The sequence below is a fragment of the Megascapheus bottae genome, chromosome 6 (genome assembly GCF_031878675.1).
Source record: "Megascapheus bottae isolate mThoBot1 chromosome 6, mThoBot2.hap1, whole genome shotgun sequence".
NCBI lineage: Eukaryota > Metazoa > Chordata > Mammalia > Rodentia > Geomyidae > Megascapheus > Megascapheus bottae.
The window spans coordinates 3,139,601-3,158,191 of record NC_143514.1 but is presented as its reverse complement, the minus strand read 5'-3'; the positions used below and the strand labels follow the sequence as shown (position 1 = coordinate 3,158,191).

The window sequence follows — 18,591 nt, the reverse complement described above, 5'->3', positions numbered from 1 at the left end:
ACAGGCACCTAACGTATTACTTTTTAAATGTACTCATTTTATTGCTCTTTTAGTTTGTTATTCATTTTTAATTGTTTATGTGTTTCTTGCTTTAGTAAGGAGAGTGTCTTGACAACCACCTCTCTTGAAAACTTACCACCTTCATCTTGACTAGACTGTCATCCAGTGATACTCTTGCTAATTGTGGCTGCATGCGTCACCGTGTGCAAATGTAACATGCCTGGGCAACTGTGCTGGTTTTCTGGTTAGCAGTTCTTTCTTTTCTTTAAATTCTTCCTAGCTTATCTTTCCTGGGCAAAATTAAAATCTATTCTCTATGGACAGTTAGAGGAGAACTGAACCGTCTGGGGAAGCCAGATACCTTCAGTGAAGGAATTTCATCTTCTGTAGACAAGAGCGAATCATCAGTGTGACACTTTAGTCTCACAGAATGCCTAGTCTTGGCAGCCATGACTGACTTTCATCAGATGTCAGACGTCTTTCCTTGCTTGCAGACATTTTCTCACATCTGGATGGCAGGTTGGCTGTCAGGAGTTCGCTCTGCTATCCTCTCTGCAGCAATGTTTTCAGATGAAGCAAGATCTTATCCTGTTTACTTCTATTAATTACAATAAAAGTATATGGAAAAAGAACTACGTCACGAGCCATAAAGAGCACTGTGCAGTTCTACTTCACCTTGCCATGTATCAGTCAAGGACGGACTGCGTGAGGCAGTGGCTAGCACAGAGTGTTGAATGCTTGTAGGCTATGCTGTCTGAATGTGTGTAAGGATACTCTAATGTGTTTATGCAACAGTTAGATTGCTCCTTGCCTCATTCCTCAGAACATGTCCCTGCCATTCAGTGATGTGTGACTGTATGATAACACAGATTTATGTAAATATCACTTCTAATGATAATTTCCTTTATGAAATTGAGTTTTGAAAGGATTTGTTTATAAACTCTTTTTTTGGAGATAGGATCTCACCAGGTAGTTCAGGCTGTCCTTGAACTCACTCTGTAGGTGAGGCTGGTCTCAAGTTCATGATCTATGATAGGGAGGTTGCATATGGCATTGAGGATCGGAAGCTTGGTAAGATGAAGAGAAGGTACCAGGAGGGTACCTGGATTAGGATGAGGAAACAGCAAGTGCAAAGTCAGATGTGCGCTAGGTGTATTTGCACGGAGGCCATGACACTGCTGTCACTGCCCAAGGATGTGTGAGCAGCATGAGATGGGGCGCATGGAGTTCTGCCAATACATCTTGTATTGACCTGTACTATGCTGTGCACTATACCTGTGATCAGGGAAATGGAGCCCCATTTTTTTACTCTGCAAATAAGATCAGCACACATAGGAGGATTTGCCACCAACCAGTAAGTTGTAATGACATAGCTGGGGGATGAGGTTTTTATGCCTTCTCAGTGAGAAGGAAGTTCAGCGCATCCTTTTGGTCCTGGCAGCTGATGAGCTGAGCAGATGGAAATGTGTCTGTCTTGTCTGTTGGGCTGTGCATGTCTGCAAGGGTTTGTCCTCCCACTTCAATAGCTTATTTGTATTTTGCATGGGAACTCTTCCTTGCATCTCCCCAACTCTGAAGGCTACATCAGAGAATGAAAGCACAGCATTTCCAGTGACATGGGTGGCACGCCTAGAGGACACTGTATTTAGGGAAATAAACCATGTACAGAAAAACAACTGCCATATAGCTTCACTTAAATGTGGAAACTAAAGAAGTTGAGTTTAGGGCTGGGTGTTTGGCCCAGTGGTAGATTCCTTGCCTAGCATGCTGAAGACCTGAGTTTGATTCCTTGGTACCACATACATAGGAAAAAAAAAGCTGGAAGTGGTGCTGTGGCTCAAGTGGTAGAGCTCTAGCCTTGAAGAAAGCCAAAGGACAGTGTCCAGGCCCTGAGTTCAAGTTCCAGGACTGGCAAAAAAAAGAAGTTGAGTTTATAGACTGACATTTGCACAAACATGGTCACTAAGGCCTTAGGGTGAAATCATAGAGAGGAAACAGAAGGTGGCTGGATATTTGGTACCAAACAGAGTCACCTGCAATCTCCAGCTGCCCAATGGTTTACCTCTCACTGGCTGCTTATGGCATCTTACAAGGGCCAGAATTCTTAAAGTCATTTTACCAATGGGAAATTTGGATGGGAAAGGATACTAAGAATTATTTGCGAGTTGTCTTTGGGATTAGACAGGTCCAGGCCGGCATAGGGACCTGGTTAGCCCTTTCCAAGGAGCCTGTCATCAGTAGCCTTTTTGTGCTAACACGGCCCCTACAACACTGATATCTTCCCTGTACCTTTTGGAGGTAAGTGGCTCATACAGAGAAACAGAGCTTGATGAGCTGTATATAAATGTGCCCCAAACATACGGATTACATTTCCTTTAAAGAAACACATGGGCTTAAACATTAGGGAAGGGAGGGGGTGGGTGGGAAGTGCTTGGCCAATGTCTTTTGGTTTTGCAGAACACAAAACATTTGTGGAATACTTTGGAGTTAGAGCATTTGCCAAACCTCAAACCAAAACATGTTCAGGTTTGTGGATCCCTGCCTCTTGTGGAGGCTGGGGATGGGGGTGGGGGATGGGGGGCAGGAGGCAGGGAGAGAAGGGTGAGGCCTCAGCTGCCCCCTGTACTTTCCTGGGGGTGCCACAGGGGGTTCATACATTCAGAGTTATGAGTATGGCCTGGCTGACAGGTGTCATTCGAAGGCAGAGCAGAGGGCTTGAAGAGTTGTGGCTGAGAAAGCTGGCTGTTTTTCCTCACATTTCTTGGGAGACATACTCTTGGCTTTGAGCCTGGGATTTTTCTCCTTCCTCTCACTCGAACCCAATCCTGTAAACAATCTGATGCTGCTTCTGGAAGGAAAGCCCTTTCAGGCCTGACTCCCTGCAGGGAGACCAATGCTGTCCAGACACGCCCCCCCACCTCCTGTTTTGTCCCATTAGCAGACTAGTGGTTTGGGGAACCACTGTCCCCCAAGTGAGTTCTAGCCAATTCATTCAGCCTCACACTGATTCCATCGTCTCTAGAAGCATGGAAGAGACAATCTCTAAAATAACTGAACAGAAAAGACCCTGGAGGTATGGCCTAAGTGATAGAGCACTCTTCTAGCAAACATGAGGCCCTAAGTTGATCCCAAATACTTAAAAATATGACACTAAAAATTTTAAAAAGAAAAAATACCAGTTATTTCATATGATCAGCTTCATGTTTGCATCTAGCCATTTGAGTGGAAAGTCTACAAATGAGAATAACACTTCTTTCATGCAGTATCTGCCATCTGCCGTGTCCAGTTTTCCCCCTGAAGTCACTGTAGTACTCCCCACTTCACTTGTAGAAAGGTGTGCTAGCTTTCAGAATCAGCAAATCCACCTAGAAAACCATGCTACTCTCCATTGTGGATGAAGATTCACTCAGAAAGCAGGGAGCCACTCAGCTGACCACTCATCTTTGTTCAGCCCATGCAGCAACCCAAGTGTCTCCCTCCTGTTCAAATGCCAGGCTTTTCATTTGTTCTCTAGACAGCCATAGACTATGTTTTCCCAGCCAATCTTGCCTGGCTCTTTCCCGGCAATCTTACCAGCACCCTGTAGGTTTCACATGCTCTATTGTTGTCCCTGGCATGGATAGTGATCTACAGAGGTAGTCAGTGCAGCCACAGAGAACTGGTCTACCCCTGGAATTTGGCAGCTCAGCGGAACTCCTGCTGTTCATCCAGGTTATAGCTTTTGTTATATCCACTGGCTTGTGGTCTTAATGTTTTTTCTCTGCCTTATTATTTGTTTCTCCCTCCCTCCCACCCTCCTCTCCTTCTCTCACTCTCCCACACCACCTCTGTTGTCATGGACCTTTTCCACTATTGTCCTCTTGGCCATGGGACTTTGCCAGAGAAAGCTGGCAGTGGCTTTATTATCTGTGGCTCTTGACCAGGGTTGGTGTCATTGAACAGGGTGACGTCTTTTTAATGGCTAACATATTGAGTTTGAAATATCTACAAGATAATGAGGCCTGCAGGGGTTTGAAAGACACGGTTTTGGTTTTTTGAGGAGAAAATGAGCAATGCAATTAGGTAACATAGGGCTCCCTCAACATTTAGCCCAGACCCAGAGGGCTCGCAAAGCTTCCAATTTCAGGAAGATTGCCACCACTCTAGCAGGACGATTGGATTTCTTCTGCTTGACTTGGACCAATGGGCATCAGCCTTTCATTTCAGATTCTTTCTTGTTTTGATAGATTTTTTCCCCTCATTTCCAATTAGAGGTATTAACAATTAGGATACCATGGGATCACTATTTCTATTTTTAGCTAGGGAGGGTGAGGCATAGAGAGGTGATATAACTTGGCTAAGGTTATACCAAGAGGAGGCAGGGCTGGGATTTGAACCAGAGAGTTTAGCAGCACAGCATGCTTTTCTCTTTCTTTCTTCCTTTCTTCCTTCCTTCCTTCCTTCCTTCCTTCCTTCCTTCCTTCCTTCCTTCCTTCCTTCCTTTCTTTCTTGTGGGTCATGGGGCTTGAACTCTGAGCCTGGGTGCTGTCCCTGAGCTCTTCAGCTCAAGGCTACCACTCTACCTTTGAGCCAAGCTCCACTTCCCATTTTCTAGATGTTAAAGATAAGAATTTCAGGTTCTTTTATGCCCAGGTTGGCTTTGAACCGTGATCCTCAGATCCCAGCCTCCTGAGTAGCTAGGATTACAGGCATGAGCCATCATCTACTCCTTTGGAGACTACAGAGACTAAAACTAAAGTTTTTTTTTACTCTAGTCCACTGCAGAGAATCCCATGCTGAGCATCACCAGGTGATGGACTGTCTTTTTCATTATATATATATATTATGTATGTATGTATGTATATATATATATTTTTTTAATTAGCTCTCCAAAGTGGTTTTAACTCAACACATCAGCTTATGAGTATAATGCATTGTCTTCAACTTCAAACATCTTTTCATTGGATACTTTCTTTTCTGAGCCATTAGAAGTGCTATTTCAGATTCATGTTTTAATGATGGCTTGGTTTTTAGACATCTTGCAGACTTCTGATGGGAAGGAAAGCTCAGGCATAGTACCCAGGCTAAGTTCAAGCCCCAGGACTGGCACAAAACCAAACAAAACAAAAAATCGAAACAAAAACAAAAACTCATTCACCTACATGGAGAAAGGACAGTAAAAGGCTGCTTAGCTCCATTTAGATGGAATTGGAAAAAGATTCTTGAATTAGATTCTCGACAAGACAAGGAAGAGAATGGACTGGGAAAAGCATGGTTGGGATACATAAAGATTGGTTGGTATTATGTTCTGTATGGTGTAAATCTGGGAGAGCTAGATCTACAGTTATAAGGTGTGGGTTGTAATATTGTGGTTTTAGCCTTTGTTTGGGGCAAGTTAGAAGAACCCTTTTGTTCCTAGCTCTACCACTAAAAACCCCTTGTTAAAGATGGAGGGACACTGGATGTTTCTGTGGTATGCTGGATGCTATATTATTATTTATTATTTTGTGTCTATACTGGGATTTGAAGTCAGATCTCATGTTCTTGCTCATTTTCTTTTTCGTTATTGTTTTTCACTCAAGATTTGAGCCACCACTCCACTTCTGGCTTTCTGCTGGTTAATTGGAGATGAGAATCTCTTGGGCTTTTCTGCCTGATCTGGCTTTTAAACTACAGTTTTCAGATTTCATTCTCCCAAGTTGCTAAGATTACAGGTGTGTGCTCCTGACACCAGACACGGATCTTACATCCTTAAGCTAAAGAAGGCCTCCCTGAGATGTGGCAAGGACACTTCCCGTAGGAAATATCTGACCCTCTCAGCATGTAATGGAAGGAGAGGGTAAAAGTTATAACAGATATTGCAGCAGAACCTAACAGAACATCTAAAATAATGGAATACCTTTTCAAGGAAATGTGCCCACAGAGGCTGGACTAACTAACATCAAAGATGGCACCAGGCTGAGTGTGGCAACTTAAATCTGTAACCCTAGCTACTTGAGAAGCAGAGGTTCGAGGGATTATAGTTCTAGGGTAAAATACCATCTCTACCAGTGGCTGGGTAGGGTGACATATGCTTGGGAGAGCACAATTAGGAGAATTGCAGTTTAGGCTTACCTGAGGGTAAAGTGAGACCCTGTCTCAAAAGTGAAAAAAATAAAGTATTGTGGAGGTGGGGGAAAACTAGGTGGGTGGTGGCAGAGTCATGCAAGTGATTAAGAATCTGCTTGGCAAGTGCAAGGTCCTGAGTTCAAACCCCAGCACCACCAAAGGGAAGAAGAAAAAAGAGAAGATGATTAGATGTCAGAAGAGATAAAGTAGACAACACTTAAGATGGCTCCCAAATATTAAATCTGCCTTGTAGGTGAGTGTTATATTGAGCCACAGAGTACATTGTCACTATTTTCCAGAGTACAGTTGGGGTGGTCCAAGTCGAATCATTCCCCCATTTGATACAGAGACCAAAGTTCATTTCCCACCTGCTCATTAAATATAGTATTAGCAGCACAGTAGTGTGTATGATTGCACCATCACAGCCTTCTAGCCTTCTGTTTTGAGATGAGGTGTTGCTCTTTCCCCTTAAGGCAGTGTTGTGTGTCCTCTTTGGGGGTCCCTGCTCATGGGAAGAACAGAACAGAAGGTGGAACAGGGTCCCCTAAAGGGAATCCTGAGAGGTTCTGGTGAGCTGCCAACATTCCAGAACAGAGCAGTAAGAGCTAAACCAGGTCTTTCTATTTCTTCTCTCCACCAAGGTTCAGCGTGACCTCCTCTGCCCATCCTCTTATTATTCTGAACTCCCTAATTGCCTGGGCTCTTTTTGCTCCACCAATAGTTTCACATACTGTAATTCAGCATTAATGTAGGGTGACGGCAGGGAGATATCTTCTATTCCTATTCTCACAGATTAACAGCTAATAAACACCATGCAGTACTCTCTCCTGTGAACCTCTTCTTAAAATACATAGTTTGGTTTGCCAGTGTTGGTGTATTTAAAGCCTCCAGGATTCCAGAGAAGACTTTGAGAAAGTTAACTGTGCAAGTAAGGCCTGTTCACAGAGGGGAAAAAAATGATCCAAAATAAAGAGCCAATCAGTATATTAGTAGCTCATCGAAGAACAATCTCAAGGAACCCTGTGGTCAGTGAAAGCAAGTGATCTCATTTGCTCTCATCTAATCTAGTTTCTCATGTTAATCTAAGCATGCAGCTCAGAGAAGAGGCATGAGTTCATTTCAACTGAGAAAGCCAGACAGTTCCAAGAAGGGCTGCCATGGCCCTTCCAGTGGCTTTGCAAAGGAAAGATGCAAGCGGTCTACCTTCCTTACTCTCTTTCTACCTTCCCTGCCACACATAGCTTCCCCTTCATCTACTTGGCTCAAAGCAGAACAGTTATTAAGTCAAGAATCGGAAGAAGCTATGTTAAAATTTTAAGTGAAGTCCTCACAATCCCGTGTCTGGAGCTATGGAATGCCAGCAGAGATATGCTATTATCTGCAACAAGGCTGTCATAATCAAGACATAGAGACAAAGATATGATTATTGGAAGGATACAGCAGACAATACCGCCATACAATGTATGGAATATTTAATTCCAGTGAAGATCTCCCTGTGATAAACAAGGAATGGATTTTGTAAAATATTAGATATTTCCTGAAGCCCGACAAGTTGTAGTCCTCAGAAACATGCTTGGTTACGAGATCACACACAAAGAACCACTGATACAAATTGAAGAAGGTTTTGTTGTTATTGTTTTGGCTGGCAGGGTAACTTTTGAGATCAAGTCCTTTCTTTGCTTTTAGGTCAGTGTTTTGGTTTTTTTTTTTTGCTGTGGTAGAAACTTGAGTGTATTTGCTTGCTGAATATCCTTTTTGGTATATTCATCTCCGTTGATTAAGAAATCTTCCTTTACTTTTTAATTCTTTGGAGATTGAGACTTGAACTCAGTACAGGACACTTTGCTCATTGGCTGTCACTCTACCAACGGAGCTACGCCTCCAACCCTTCCTTTTTATTTATTTTATTAACAAGAAGATTACAATGTGATATTTCCACACATGCGCACAAAATCCCCTGATAAAATTTACCCCATCACTTCCCCTCATTTCCTTTCCTCTGATCTAAGGAAACATTAGAACCAAATCTGTTTCCGTTTCATTCGCCCTTCTTGTGTGCTCTGTGTGGACAGGCTTGTCAGTGGTGGTGTACATGGTGATGTACGAGGTGGCTGGGCTGGCAGTGTCCTGTTGTGGAGAAGCCCTCACCACTGAACTTTGCTCAAGGACAGTAGTAACCTTGACCTTTGCCACTTCAAATGCTCTTTATCATGCACAACAATCAATTCTGAAGGACAGAGGTGAAAGTTTGTTATAGTTATGAATTTTTTAAATGACCTGATTAAGGCAATTTTGCTCTTCCTGTAAGCAGTGTCATTGGTGCCTTGTACTTTTCTAGACTTATTTCTCCATGTGGTGATATCTCTTGTGCTGATAATATACCACCTGCCAGTTTAACCACTTCAGGATATCTGAGAGAGAGAGAGAGAGAGAGAGAAAGAGAGAGAGAGAGAGAGAGAGAGAGAGAGAGAGAGAGAGAGAGAGAGAGAGAGAGAGAGAGAGAGAGAGAGGGTTTTCCTGGCCTTGAAATCAAGATGTTGTGTTTTTATTTGGCTTTTTTCTGCTCAAGGCTGACATTCTACCACTTCAGCCATGAACCCAGTTCTCAATCATTTTTTTCTGGTGAATTGGAGAGAAGTGTCTCCAATTTTATTTTGTTCAGGCTGCCTTTGAACTGAGATACTGAGATCTCAGCATCCTGAGTATCTAGGGTTATAGATGTGGGTCACCAGTCTTCAACCACCATTGGATTTTTAAAAATTAGTGCATTTTTTGGGATGATTGTAACTCTATTTTCTGGATCCCCCCTTCGCCCCATTTTCTCTAGAACTGGACTTGAAGCCATCATGGAGACCTATGCTTTCTGGAGACCTCCAGTGCGCACTCTCACGTTTGAGGATTTCACCACCATGCAGAAGCAGCAAGGTAAAGCCCTGGACATGGCCTTTGTTCAGTAATGGGGCTGGGGAGGGCAACAGGGGTACTGAGTGTTGTGCATGGGGTCCCTGACCAAGACAGGAGCTAGAACAGGGCTCCTGGAACAAAGCAAACTCGAGGCTTTGTAAAGAATCAAGGCCTCCACTCTTGGCACACTGGTTCTGGAATCGGCATTTTTCCAGTGGTGGAACTCATCCGAAGAACTCACCTTACCGGCTAACAAAATGAACACCAGGAAGCTGGAACATGGGGGAGGGAAGTGAGATCGAGGGGAGGAGGAGAGAAAAATGCCAAGAGGAAGGGTAGGAGAATGCAGTCATATGTGAAAATGGAGGGCATGGGTGGGGCTGTGTGATATGGAGAAGAACAGTGGAGGAGAAGAGTGACGTGGATCTCAGTACACTGCACTCATAATCTGACATGCGCAGTTTGAAACTCCTTAGTTATCCAAAGGGGTTTCAGTTCAACACAGAATGAATGTTTCATCTGCTCTCATGATCCTGTCCTCAGAGCCTGGGTGTGTGTTTGTGATGGTGATGGAGACAGAATGGGAGCGATTGTTCAGAAGTTTTCACTGGGCCTTGGTCCTTGAAAAGATCAGGATAACTTATATTTAGCCACATCAATTTTTCTTCCTCCAGTTTTGTAGATGTGAAAAATCTTAGTTCTGGACAGTGGGCAGAGGCTGTTATGAGCCTGTAGAAACTTAACCTGTCCTTTCCCCAAATACTTGTCTAAAAGACCACCCCTCTTCCATTGCTGTGCTGGGTGGACTTTGTCCCTCTGCCTTATGCCTCTCACTCCTTACCTGCAATCCACTGCAATCATATCCCCCCTCATTCACTCTCCTTGTTAGCCTACCTTCCTCCAGCTAGAGATTAAGAGGAAAAGGAACAGCGGGAAGGAGCCAGGGTCAAGGCACATCCTTACTGGTGGTTAATGTCCTTGGAGCAGGACATTGGTTCATCTGAACTTTGAATCTATTAATGGAGAAGCCATTGGTGAAGCCAGAGCCTGTAAGATCTAATTGCCTCCGGAAAAGGCCCCAGAGGTCAAAGGCTGGGTGTCTCTCAGTCCAGTCAAGTTGGCATTTGAGATTAGCCATCAAAATGACTGAAGAAACAGAAACAGAAGAGAAGAAGAATAAGAACTTAGGTCCATGATAAGCCAAGTACAATGTGGTCTTGTTCTGGTGAATAAAACCAGTGCCTCAGTTTCTACAGTATTATTGATATGGGCCAATCTGAGAGGTTTTAGGAACCTAAGCAATTTGACACTTGTGCTGAAAGTTACACTTTAGGAGATACTTGAGCTGGCAGTTTTTCTCCTTTGGGGAAAACACGATCTGACATTTCCAAAGCCTCCTGTTCAGCTCAGATGCTAACAGACATGGGCTAAACTAAACATTAAAGATGTCAACAGCACTGGGTATCTTAGTGGTTGTCATGCCACTAACGCATCAGAATTACCATAGTTGATTTTTTTAATGAGTTTGATTTGTGTTGGAATGAGAAGGATCAGATATGAGCAAGTCATACTAGTAAAATTCTGAGAAGCAAAAATCCAGCCTTTGGCCCTGTGAGGTCATTACAGTGATTCAGAGACAGTGCGTGTGCAGCTGCCTCCTTGCAGCTCTGAGATGGAATAATGTCAGGCAGCTCACAACTGAAGGTGGACCTTGATTTTGAAGATCTTACCTCTGTAATCTGGCCCACACCTTAAGAATGAGCCTCTCGTGTCAAGTCCATCTCTAAAATAGCAGCCCAAAGCAAGCATCTGAAAATTACAAATCAGAGTCATTCCAAAAGACCCCAAACTTTCTGAGCACTGATGTCACACTGCCAGTGGAAACACACAGACCACGAAGCTCTGTGTCACGTAGTACAGAAACAATGAGAAATTTCATGTGGCGGCTTGGATCCTATTCCCCAATGTATCTCACTATGTATATGCAAATATTCTAAAATCTGAAACAACAATATACACACCCCAAAACACAAACACTTCTGGTGCCAAGCATTTCATATAAGAGTTTATCTGATATTCAACTTAGAATTGATAATACATTGTATTTCTTTCCCCATTAAAAAAATATTTTGGCAGTTATGAGGCTTGAACTCTGGGCGTGCGTGTTGTCCCTGAGCTCTACAGCCCAAAGCTGGTGCTGTACCACTTAAAACAGCACCACTTCCAGTATTCTGGTTGTTAATTGGAGATAAGAGCCTCACAGACTTTCTTGCCCTGGCTGGCTTTGAACCATGATCCTCAGCTCTCAGCCTCCTGAGTAGCTAGGATTACAGATATGAACAACCGGTACCCAGCTCCCCAGTGTTTCTTATGCTCAGTGTGTCTAAAACTGAGTCTGTAGTGTAATTTCCTTCATGGATCCAGTAACTTCTCTGAGAATAGATCCACCTCTCCTTCCGGGTATTTCTCTCTGCCCCATTCCAAACCCCCTTAGTACTGAGTCCTTCAGTATGTCCATATTGCTAACTTCTCATGCCACCCCACTCCGGGTTGTCACCATCTCTCACTCGGATAGCTGTGGTGTCCTCTGTAGTATTTGCATCTTCCCTCAAAGTAGTCTCCACACAGCGCCCAGCAAAGTGCTAGTCATATCAGCTCCCTATGCCGACTTGCTTAACATTCTCCAGTGACCACTGTCTGCTTTCTCTTAGGAAAGACTTTTTTTTTTAACAGGCATGATATGATATTTTCACACAGGCCTACAATGTGCACAGATCAAATCTGCCCCCCTCCCCATCTCTCTCCTTCATCACCCTTCCCTCTTCTGAAACAGTTCCATCAGAGGTCATTGTTCTGTTTTCACATGTGTATATAAAGTACTTCAACCATATTCGCCCCTTTATCTTTTCTATTTGCCCTTCCATCTCCCACTGATGCTCACACCAGCCTCTCTTGGGAAGGCATGTCCTTTGCCAGAGGCCCTGAGACCAAGCATGTGCTAGCCTTTGAGGTTTTATCTCTAACATGAAGATAGTGACAATGAGAACGAGACAAGTTAATGCCTTAAATAGGGCAATAAAGTGCTTACACAAGTACTTAGGACTAAATACTCAGTGAGCATTTCCTATTATTATCCTTGACTGATTCCAGCTTTAGCTGACTCCACTTTGTTGTTCCAGGAATATGGATTTTAATTTCCCTCCTCTTTCTCTCTTCCTTCTTCTCTCTCTTTCCTTCCCCGCCCCACCCCTTTTTTGTGCCAGAACTAGGGACTGAACTTAGGGTATGGGCACTGTCCCTGAGCTTTTTCATCCAAAGCTAGCACTTGAGTCATAGCCCCATTTCTAGCCTTTTTGGAGGGACAGCTAATTAGAGGTAAGAGTCTCACAGTCTTTTCTGCCTGGGGGTGGCTTTGAACATTGGTCCTCAGCTCTCAGCTTCCTGGGTAGCTAAGATTACAGGTAGATATAAGCAGCCAGCTCCTGGCTTTGGCTTTACTTTACTAAGCATGCTGTGCTCTTTTCTTCATGTGCTGTTCCTTTTGCATGGTAGATTCCTCACCTACTTCCTTCTACCTTTACGTCCTTCTGGTGCTGAACTGGATCTGTATATATCTTGAACTTTATGGCAAGGGAGGTGCTAGGAGTCTTTCTAAGATTGAAATGGCAGAGTTCCATGTGCACTACACTGTATTAGGAGAAGGGCACTCATCTCAGTTAAGAAGTTATCCTGAGTTCAGGTGAGCATCCAACTTCACAGCCTCCTGGTCCATTCCTTCAGGTGAGTTGTGAATGCTGATATTCTACCTACTACTTGACTAAAAACTTGGGGATCTACTGTGAATCTTCACTTCTTGGGAAGAGTCTAAGCTAAGGAGTTAGAGGACAGAAGAATCTGACTTGTGGCACTAAATAATGACATAGACATTTACCAGCCCAGATGGGAGTTGGTTTTCAAATTTTTTTGAGGGGAGTGGGAAGCAGAAAGGAGGAAAAAACAACAAAATAAACCCAAAAGGAAACTATGTGAAAACCTCCATATTTCAATCTGGAAGTGATAGACTTGAAGATGCAAAAGTCAGCAGGTTTCTTATTCAGGATTTTCACGGTCACATTTAACTTGTCTTCACGGTCCGCAGAACATTCTAGATTCTTGTCCTCGTATGGGATCACTGCTAAACACAGATTCCTTTGGCTGTTTTGGCTGTTTGCCTTGACTATTGGATATGAATTTTAATGTGTACCTCTTCCTTTCATTCCCTACGTGAAAGCCAGGGCAGGGAGCTGGCCCTGAAACAGTAATATCCCGGCACTTGTCTCGTTATATGTCAATTATCTCAGAAGTGAAGACTTTGGTGGGCTGAGGGAAACATGCCAAGCTCTTATTTGTGACCAGCCAGCTCTGTGTTGTGAAATGGAGGCACAGGATGCTGCATTCTCATCCCAGGTGGAGGCAGGGAGGAGGGCCACGTGAGTAGGAGAGGATCTAGAGCTGTCCCAGCCTAAGGGGATATGGCTCAGCAGGTCCAGCTTACCATCGCTGGAAGCATGGAGGTGCCTTGATCTGTAACAACAGGGCTTGCGCCTCTCCTCTGTGGCTGTGGAACCCGCCTGTTCATACTCTACAGGCAAAGGCCTGCACTTGAACACCATCTCTGGGACCCAGATGGCTCGAGTAGCCACCCCCTCCCCCCATCTTTCAGTCTCTGAAGGTGCTGGAGTTGAACTCAAGGCCTCATGCTCTCCTTTAGCTTGTTTTGCTCAAGGCTGGCATTCTACCACTTGAGCCATGCTCCCACTTCCAGCATTTTGCTGGTTAATTAAAGAATTTCATAGACTTTTCTACCTGGACTGACCTTCAAACCCTGATCCTCAGATCTCAGCCTCCTGAGTAGCTAGAGTCACAGGAATGAGCCACCAGTGCTCAGCTAGTTTTCTTTATTCCTCTCATAGAGGAGCACAGTGCCTGCCCACACAGCACACACTGTTATAAACACCGTGTGATATACAGGGTCTCAGCACCTCCCAGCACCTCCCTAGGGGGTAGACATTAGTGACTTCTTTATCTGAAGCCGGAAGAGGAGAAATTTCCCAGGTCCCATGGTCACTGAACTAGCTGGAATTGCAAACAGGTCCATCTGGGTGGACGGTGCATGTTTGTCCATTAAATACATTTACACCGAGGCAGAGTACTGGGGATCTGGCAGATACAGAGAGGAAGAGAGGTGAAGGGAAGAGGAGGGTTTCCCAGAAGGGGAGGCAGTGTTGACTCCTGCTGTATCCATGTAGCCTGGCCTCCTTCTCTGCCCTAGCTTTTCTGTTTTGCAGGTTCTCTGCGCAGCCACATATTAGAATGCACAGAGAGTGGTGGCAGAGATTGTGTGAGTGGGGGTGAGGGGGTACCTGTTCCCTTAAGGTTATTTTTCACTGGTTGGCACTTGGAGTCCTTTTAAGAGTCTGTGAGCTATTCAATCCTAAGAGAATAAAAATGTTTCAGTATCTCAGTTTGCTTCTTTGCAAAATGAATACCATTATCTTCTCTCTCTTTGTGGAGTTCAGGGGGAGAAAAGAAGCTATTATCTGAATGGAGTGCTTTCTGAACATTTGTTCAAAGAGGATAGAAGCTATGTGACCCTCCCTTGAACAAGTTTGTCCCCTGCTTCAAACACTAGTTCATCTGGAGGCCTTCACCCCCTCCAAAGCTCCACAAACAGGCCACCTACTTCTCATTTCCAGTGAATGTATGTCATTTAAAAGCCAAAGCAAGCTGACTATAAACTTTTGAACATGTGCCTCTCATCTGCTTAGCAGAAATCCCTGTAACTTGTTCATAGTTCCCTTCTTATTTTTATTTATTTATTTTTTGATAGTGAGGCCTTAAATCAGTGCCATTTGTTCCCCTGTGGTTCCATCTGAGAAAACCATTGAGAGTTGTAGAAAGTCATATGCTCCATACAGCACTTCCTGTTAGAGGGGGAGAAGGCTGGTGCCCGTCGGGGTTCTGTCCACCACAGGATGGTGGGATGGGATGGTCCAGCAGGCTGAACAGGTGGGCCCCTTTCTTCAGGGGCCCATAAACACCGGAGCAGGGAGAGCAGCACAGGCTTTCAAAGAGAGGAGAACCAGGTACATATCTCATAAAACACAAATCTCCTTACAGCCAGAGTCAAGTTTCTCCATTTGTGCCAGAGCACTTAAGGCAGTACAGTTCATGGCTTTGGGGGTGGGAATAAAGGAGGGGGGTCAGACATGGCAAAGAGGAAAGGAAATGAAGCTCTGAGTGTTCGGCAGGGCACACTGAGTGAGGCCATGGGCTCTTCAGAAACAGCAAATTCCCTGCAGAATCTCCTCCTTCCACAGCTCATTCGTAGGATTCCTTGGAAGCTGGGCCTGGCCATTGACACCACACCTGTGGTGTTAATCCCCAGACACAGCGACAGCTTGAGAGGGACAGAGATTGAAGTCCTTTGGTTCTAGCCCTTCATTTCACAGCTACGTGTGAGAAGGAAGCCTGCATTGCTGGAAGTTGGGCAGAAAGTCAGTGCCCCTGGAATCAGACTTGAGCTCTTCTGCCTATAGCTCGCTGTTGGTAATATTCACAATACCGTCTTTATCATATAGTGAAAAAAAATCACTTTATTTCTTTTTTTTTGCCGGTCCTGGGCTTGGGCTCAGGGCCTGAGCACTGTCCTTGGACTTTCTCAAGGCTGGAGCTCTACCACTTGAGCCTCAGCACCACTTCCAGCTGTTTTTCTATGTATGTGGTACCGAGGAATCGAACCCGGGTCTTCGTGCATGCTAGGCAAGCACTCTACCACTAGGCCAAACTCCCAGCTAAATCACTTTATTTCTTTTCATATGGATTTAAATTGTAGAAAGAGGAAGGAGAATCTCATGAAATAACTCTATGGTCATCAACCCTGATTTGGGTTGACTCTAAATCCAATTATACCTTGAAAGTTCATTGGACAAATTATTTTGACCAAGGAAGAGATGATGTTAGTTTGGCTTTAAAAAGACTCAACTCCAAGGGCTGAGAGTATGGCCTTAGTGGCAGAGTGCTTGCCTCACTTGCATGAAGCTCTGGATTCAATTCCTCAATACCACATACACAGAAAAGCCAGAAGTGGCTCTGTGGCTCAAGTGGTAGAGTGTTAGCCTTGAGAAAGCCCAAGGACAGTGCCCAGGCCTCGAATTTGGGACTAGCAAAAAAACAAAACAAACAAACAAAAAACACCAAAAAACTTAATTCTGAAATAAAATGAATAAGAGCCACGTATTTTTACTTCTATAGCTAGTTCCACTACCTGCAGTGGAATGTCGCTGGTGTTCTGTGTTTCTCCCACTCGCGGTGAACTTCTGAGTTGATCACTGAAGTGTCCTGCCTTTGACTCTCACCTAGGGCATTGCTTTCTTTTCTTGGATACTATGGGTGGTTTGGATCCCAGCTCTCTGGAATCTTCCTGGTCTTTGTCAGATTCTCTTCATTGATAAAATAGCTTAATTCCACTCCTTTCTACCTAAAATGCCCTTTACTTTTTTATGGTATTTAGGTTCTTAAGAGTCCTGGATAAGAGCTGTGGATGAAATAAAGGGTACTATAAGCCTGGAGGGGTCACCGCTGTCCTGTGTTGGTGACATGATACTACAATGGCAGGGAGGGAAAGTCACCAGGCTATTTCAGGGAAGATCAAGCAGCCACTCACTCTGGAACTCAGTGAGAACCCAGCCCCAGCACTCACTGGGGGAGAGACAGCCTGTTCTCTCTACTGCTTCTTGATCCTGAGAAAGAGGAGACCTAAGAAGCTCATTCTTCTCAGACGCCTTCAGCCACATGTGTCCCCACCGCCTTTCTTTGGTGTTAGTACTGTGGCTTGAACTCACAGCCTTAAGGTACTGGTTGGCCTAGATGCTGTCTCTTAGCTTTTTCACTCAGGGCTTTTGTTTTTGTTTTTTAGTGGCTTATTGGAGATAAGAGTTTCATGGACTTTTCTCCTTGGGCTGGTTTTGAACCTCAATCCTCAGATCTCAGCTTCTCGAGTAGCTAGGATAGCAGGTGTGAGCCATCAGTACCTGGTCTATTTCAACTTTTTTTTTTTTTAAGTAAGCTTTTACAGAAAAAGACAAAGACTTCAGTGTGGTTTTTTTTTAAAAAAATAATAAAATTATATGAATAAATAAGTGATGTGTGGTCAAAGAGAGAGCACTGTCCGGGAACTGCAGACAGCGGTGGTTGGGTGTGCAGTCCGCCGGCTCAGAGCTCTGCAGGCGGCGCCCCGGGCGGGGTCCGGGGCGGGGTCCCGGGCGGGGTCCCGGGCGGGGTCGAGGGCAGCGCCCCGGGCGGGGTCGGGGTCCCGCGTGGCGTCCACGGGGCCTGCGCAGGCCGGCCTGAACAACCCTCCGTGTGGCTTCTGCTTTGTTTTCCAGGGGGCAGCACGGGCACGTCCCCGACCACGTCCAGCACCGGGACCCCGTCCCCGTCCGCCTCTTCTCACCTCTTGTCTCCATCTTGTTCTCCTCCCACCTTTCACTTGGCCCCCAACACCTTCAACGTGGGCTGCCGGGAGAGCCAGCTGTGCAACCTCAACCTCTCCGACTATCCACCCTGCGCCCGAAGCAACATGGCCGCCTTGCCGAGCTACCCGGGGCTGAGTGACAGTGGCTACAACCGGCTCCAGAGCGGCGCCGCCGCCGCCGCGGCCGCCGCGGCCGCCGCCGCCGCCGCGCAGCCCTCCGACGGCTTCATGGCGCAGAGGACTCCCTCGCTGCTCTCGGGCATACCGACGCCCCCCTCGTTGCCTAGCAACAGCAAGATGGACGCCTACGGCGGCCAATTGGGGTCCTTCCCCGCCTCGCAGTTCCCGTACGTCGTGCAGGCCGGGACGGCGGCGCCCGGCTCGTCCTCCCCGCACGTGTTCGGCGGCGGCCACGTGCAGCAGAGCTCCTACAACGCCTTCTCCCTGCACAACCCCTACAACCTCTACGGGTACAACTTCCCCGCTTCCCCCCGGCTGGCCGCCAGCCCCGAAAAACTCAGTGCCTCCCAAAGCACTTTACTCTGCTCCTCGCCGTCCAATGGCGCCTTCGGGGAGAGGCAGTACCTGCCCGCGGGCGTGGAGCACGGCGTGCACATGATCAGCCCTCCGTCCGCCAACCAGCAGGCCGCCGGCTCCTGCGACGGCCGGCAGTACGGCGCCGGCCCCGGCTCCGCCTCCTCCCAGATGTCGGTGCACATGGTGTGACCGCCGGGCGCCCGGGCTCGTCCTCCTCCCCGGGAAGCCAGGAGCCGGGTGGTTCTAGCGTCGTCGTCGTCGTCGTCGTCGTTCCTGTGTGTTTCTGGAGGAGGACAACCCCACGCCCAAGCACAGCCAGAGACGCTGGGACGCCGTGCTTCGCCCTGGAAGAGACGGAAGGATCGCTTCATTATCACCTTCAAGGCGGCCGCACACGCGCGGGCCGGGCCCGCCACGCGGGAGCCCCGACGCCCCCGGACACCAGGCCCGCCCACGCCTGCGCCCCGGCTCCGCGCGGGGCGACCGCGGGCCCGAGGCGCAGCGTGGCTGCTTCCCTCGGAAAACTGCTCCGCAGACTGCGCGGGTGA

The 18,591-nt window shown here is 46.2% G+C and overlaps 1 protein-coding gene across 1 annotated transcript in view; it reads left to right on the top strand.

Annotated features, from left to right (window-relative positions):
* Window positions 1-18,235, top strand: part of Tbx15 (T-box transcription factor 15) — an 83,932-nt gene extending 65,697 nt beyond the window's left edge. Inside the window, exons 7-8 of the mRNA XM_090333663.1 lie at window positions 8,915-9,012; window positions 17,418-18,235. Coding sequence (XP_090189789.1) covers window positions 8,915-9,012; window positions 17,418-18,232 — 913 coding nt within the window. The 3' untranslated portion in view covers window positions 18,233-18,235. The remainder of the gene's footprint in view (window positions 1-8,914; window positions 9,013-17,417) is intronic.
* Window positions 18,236-18,591: the final 356 nt, after the last annotated feature.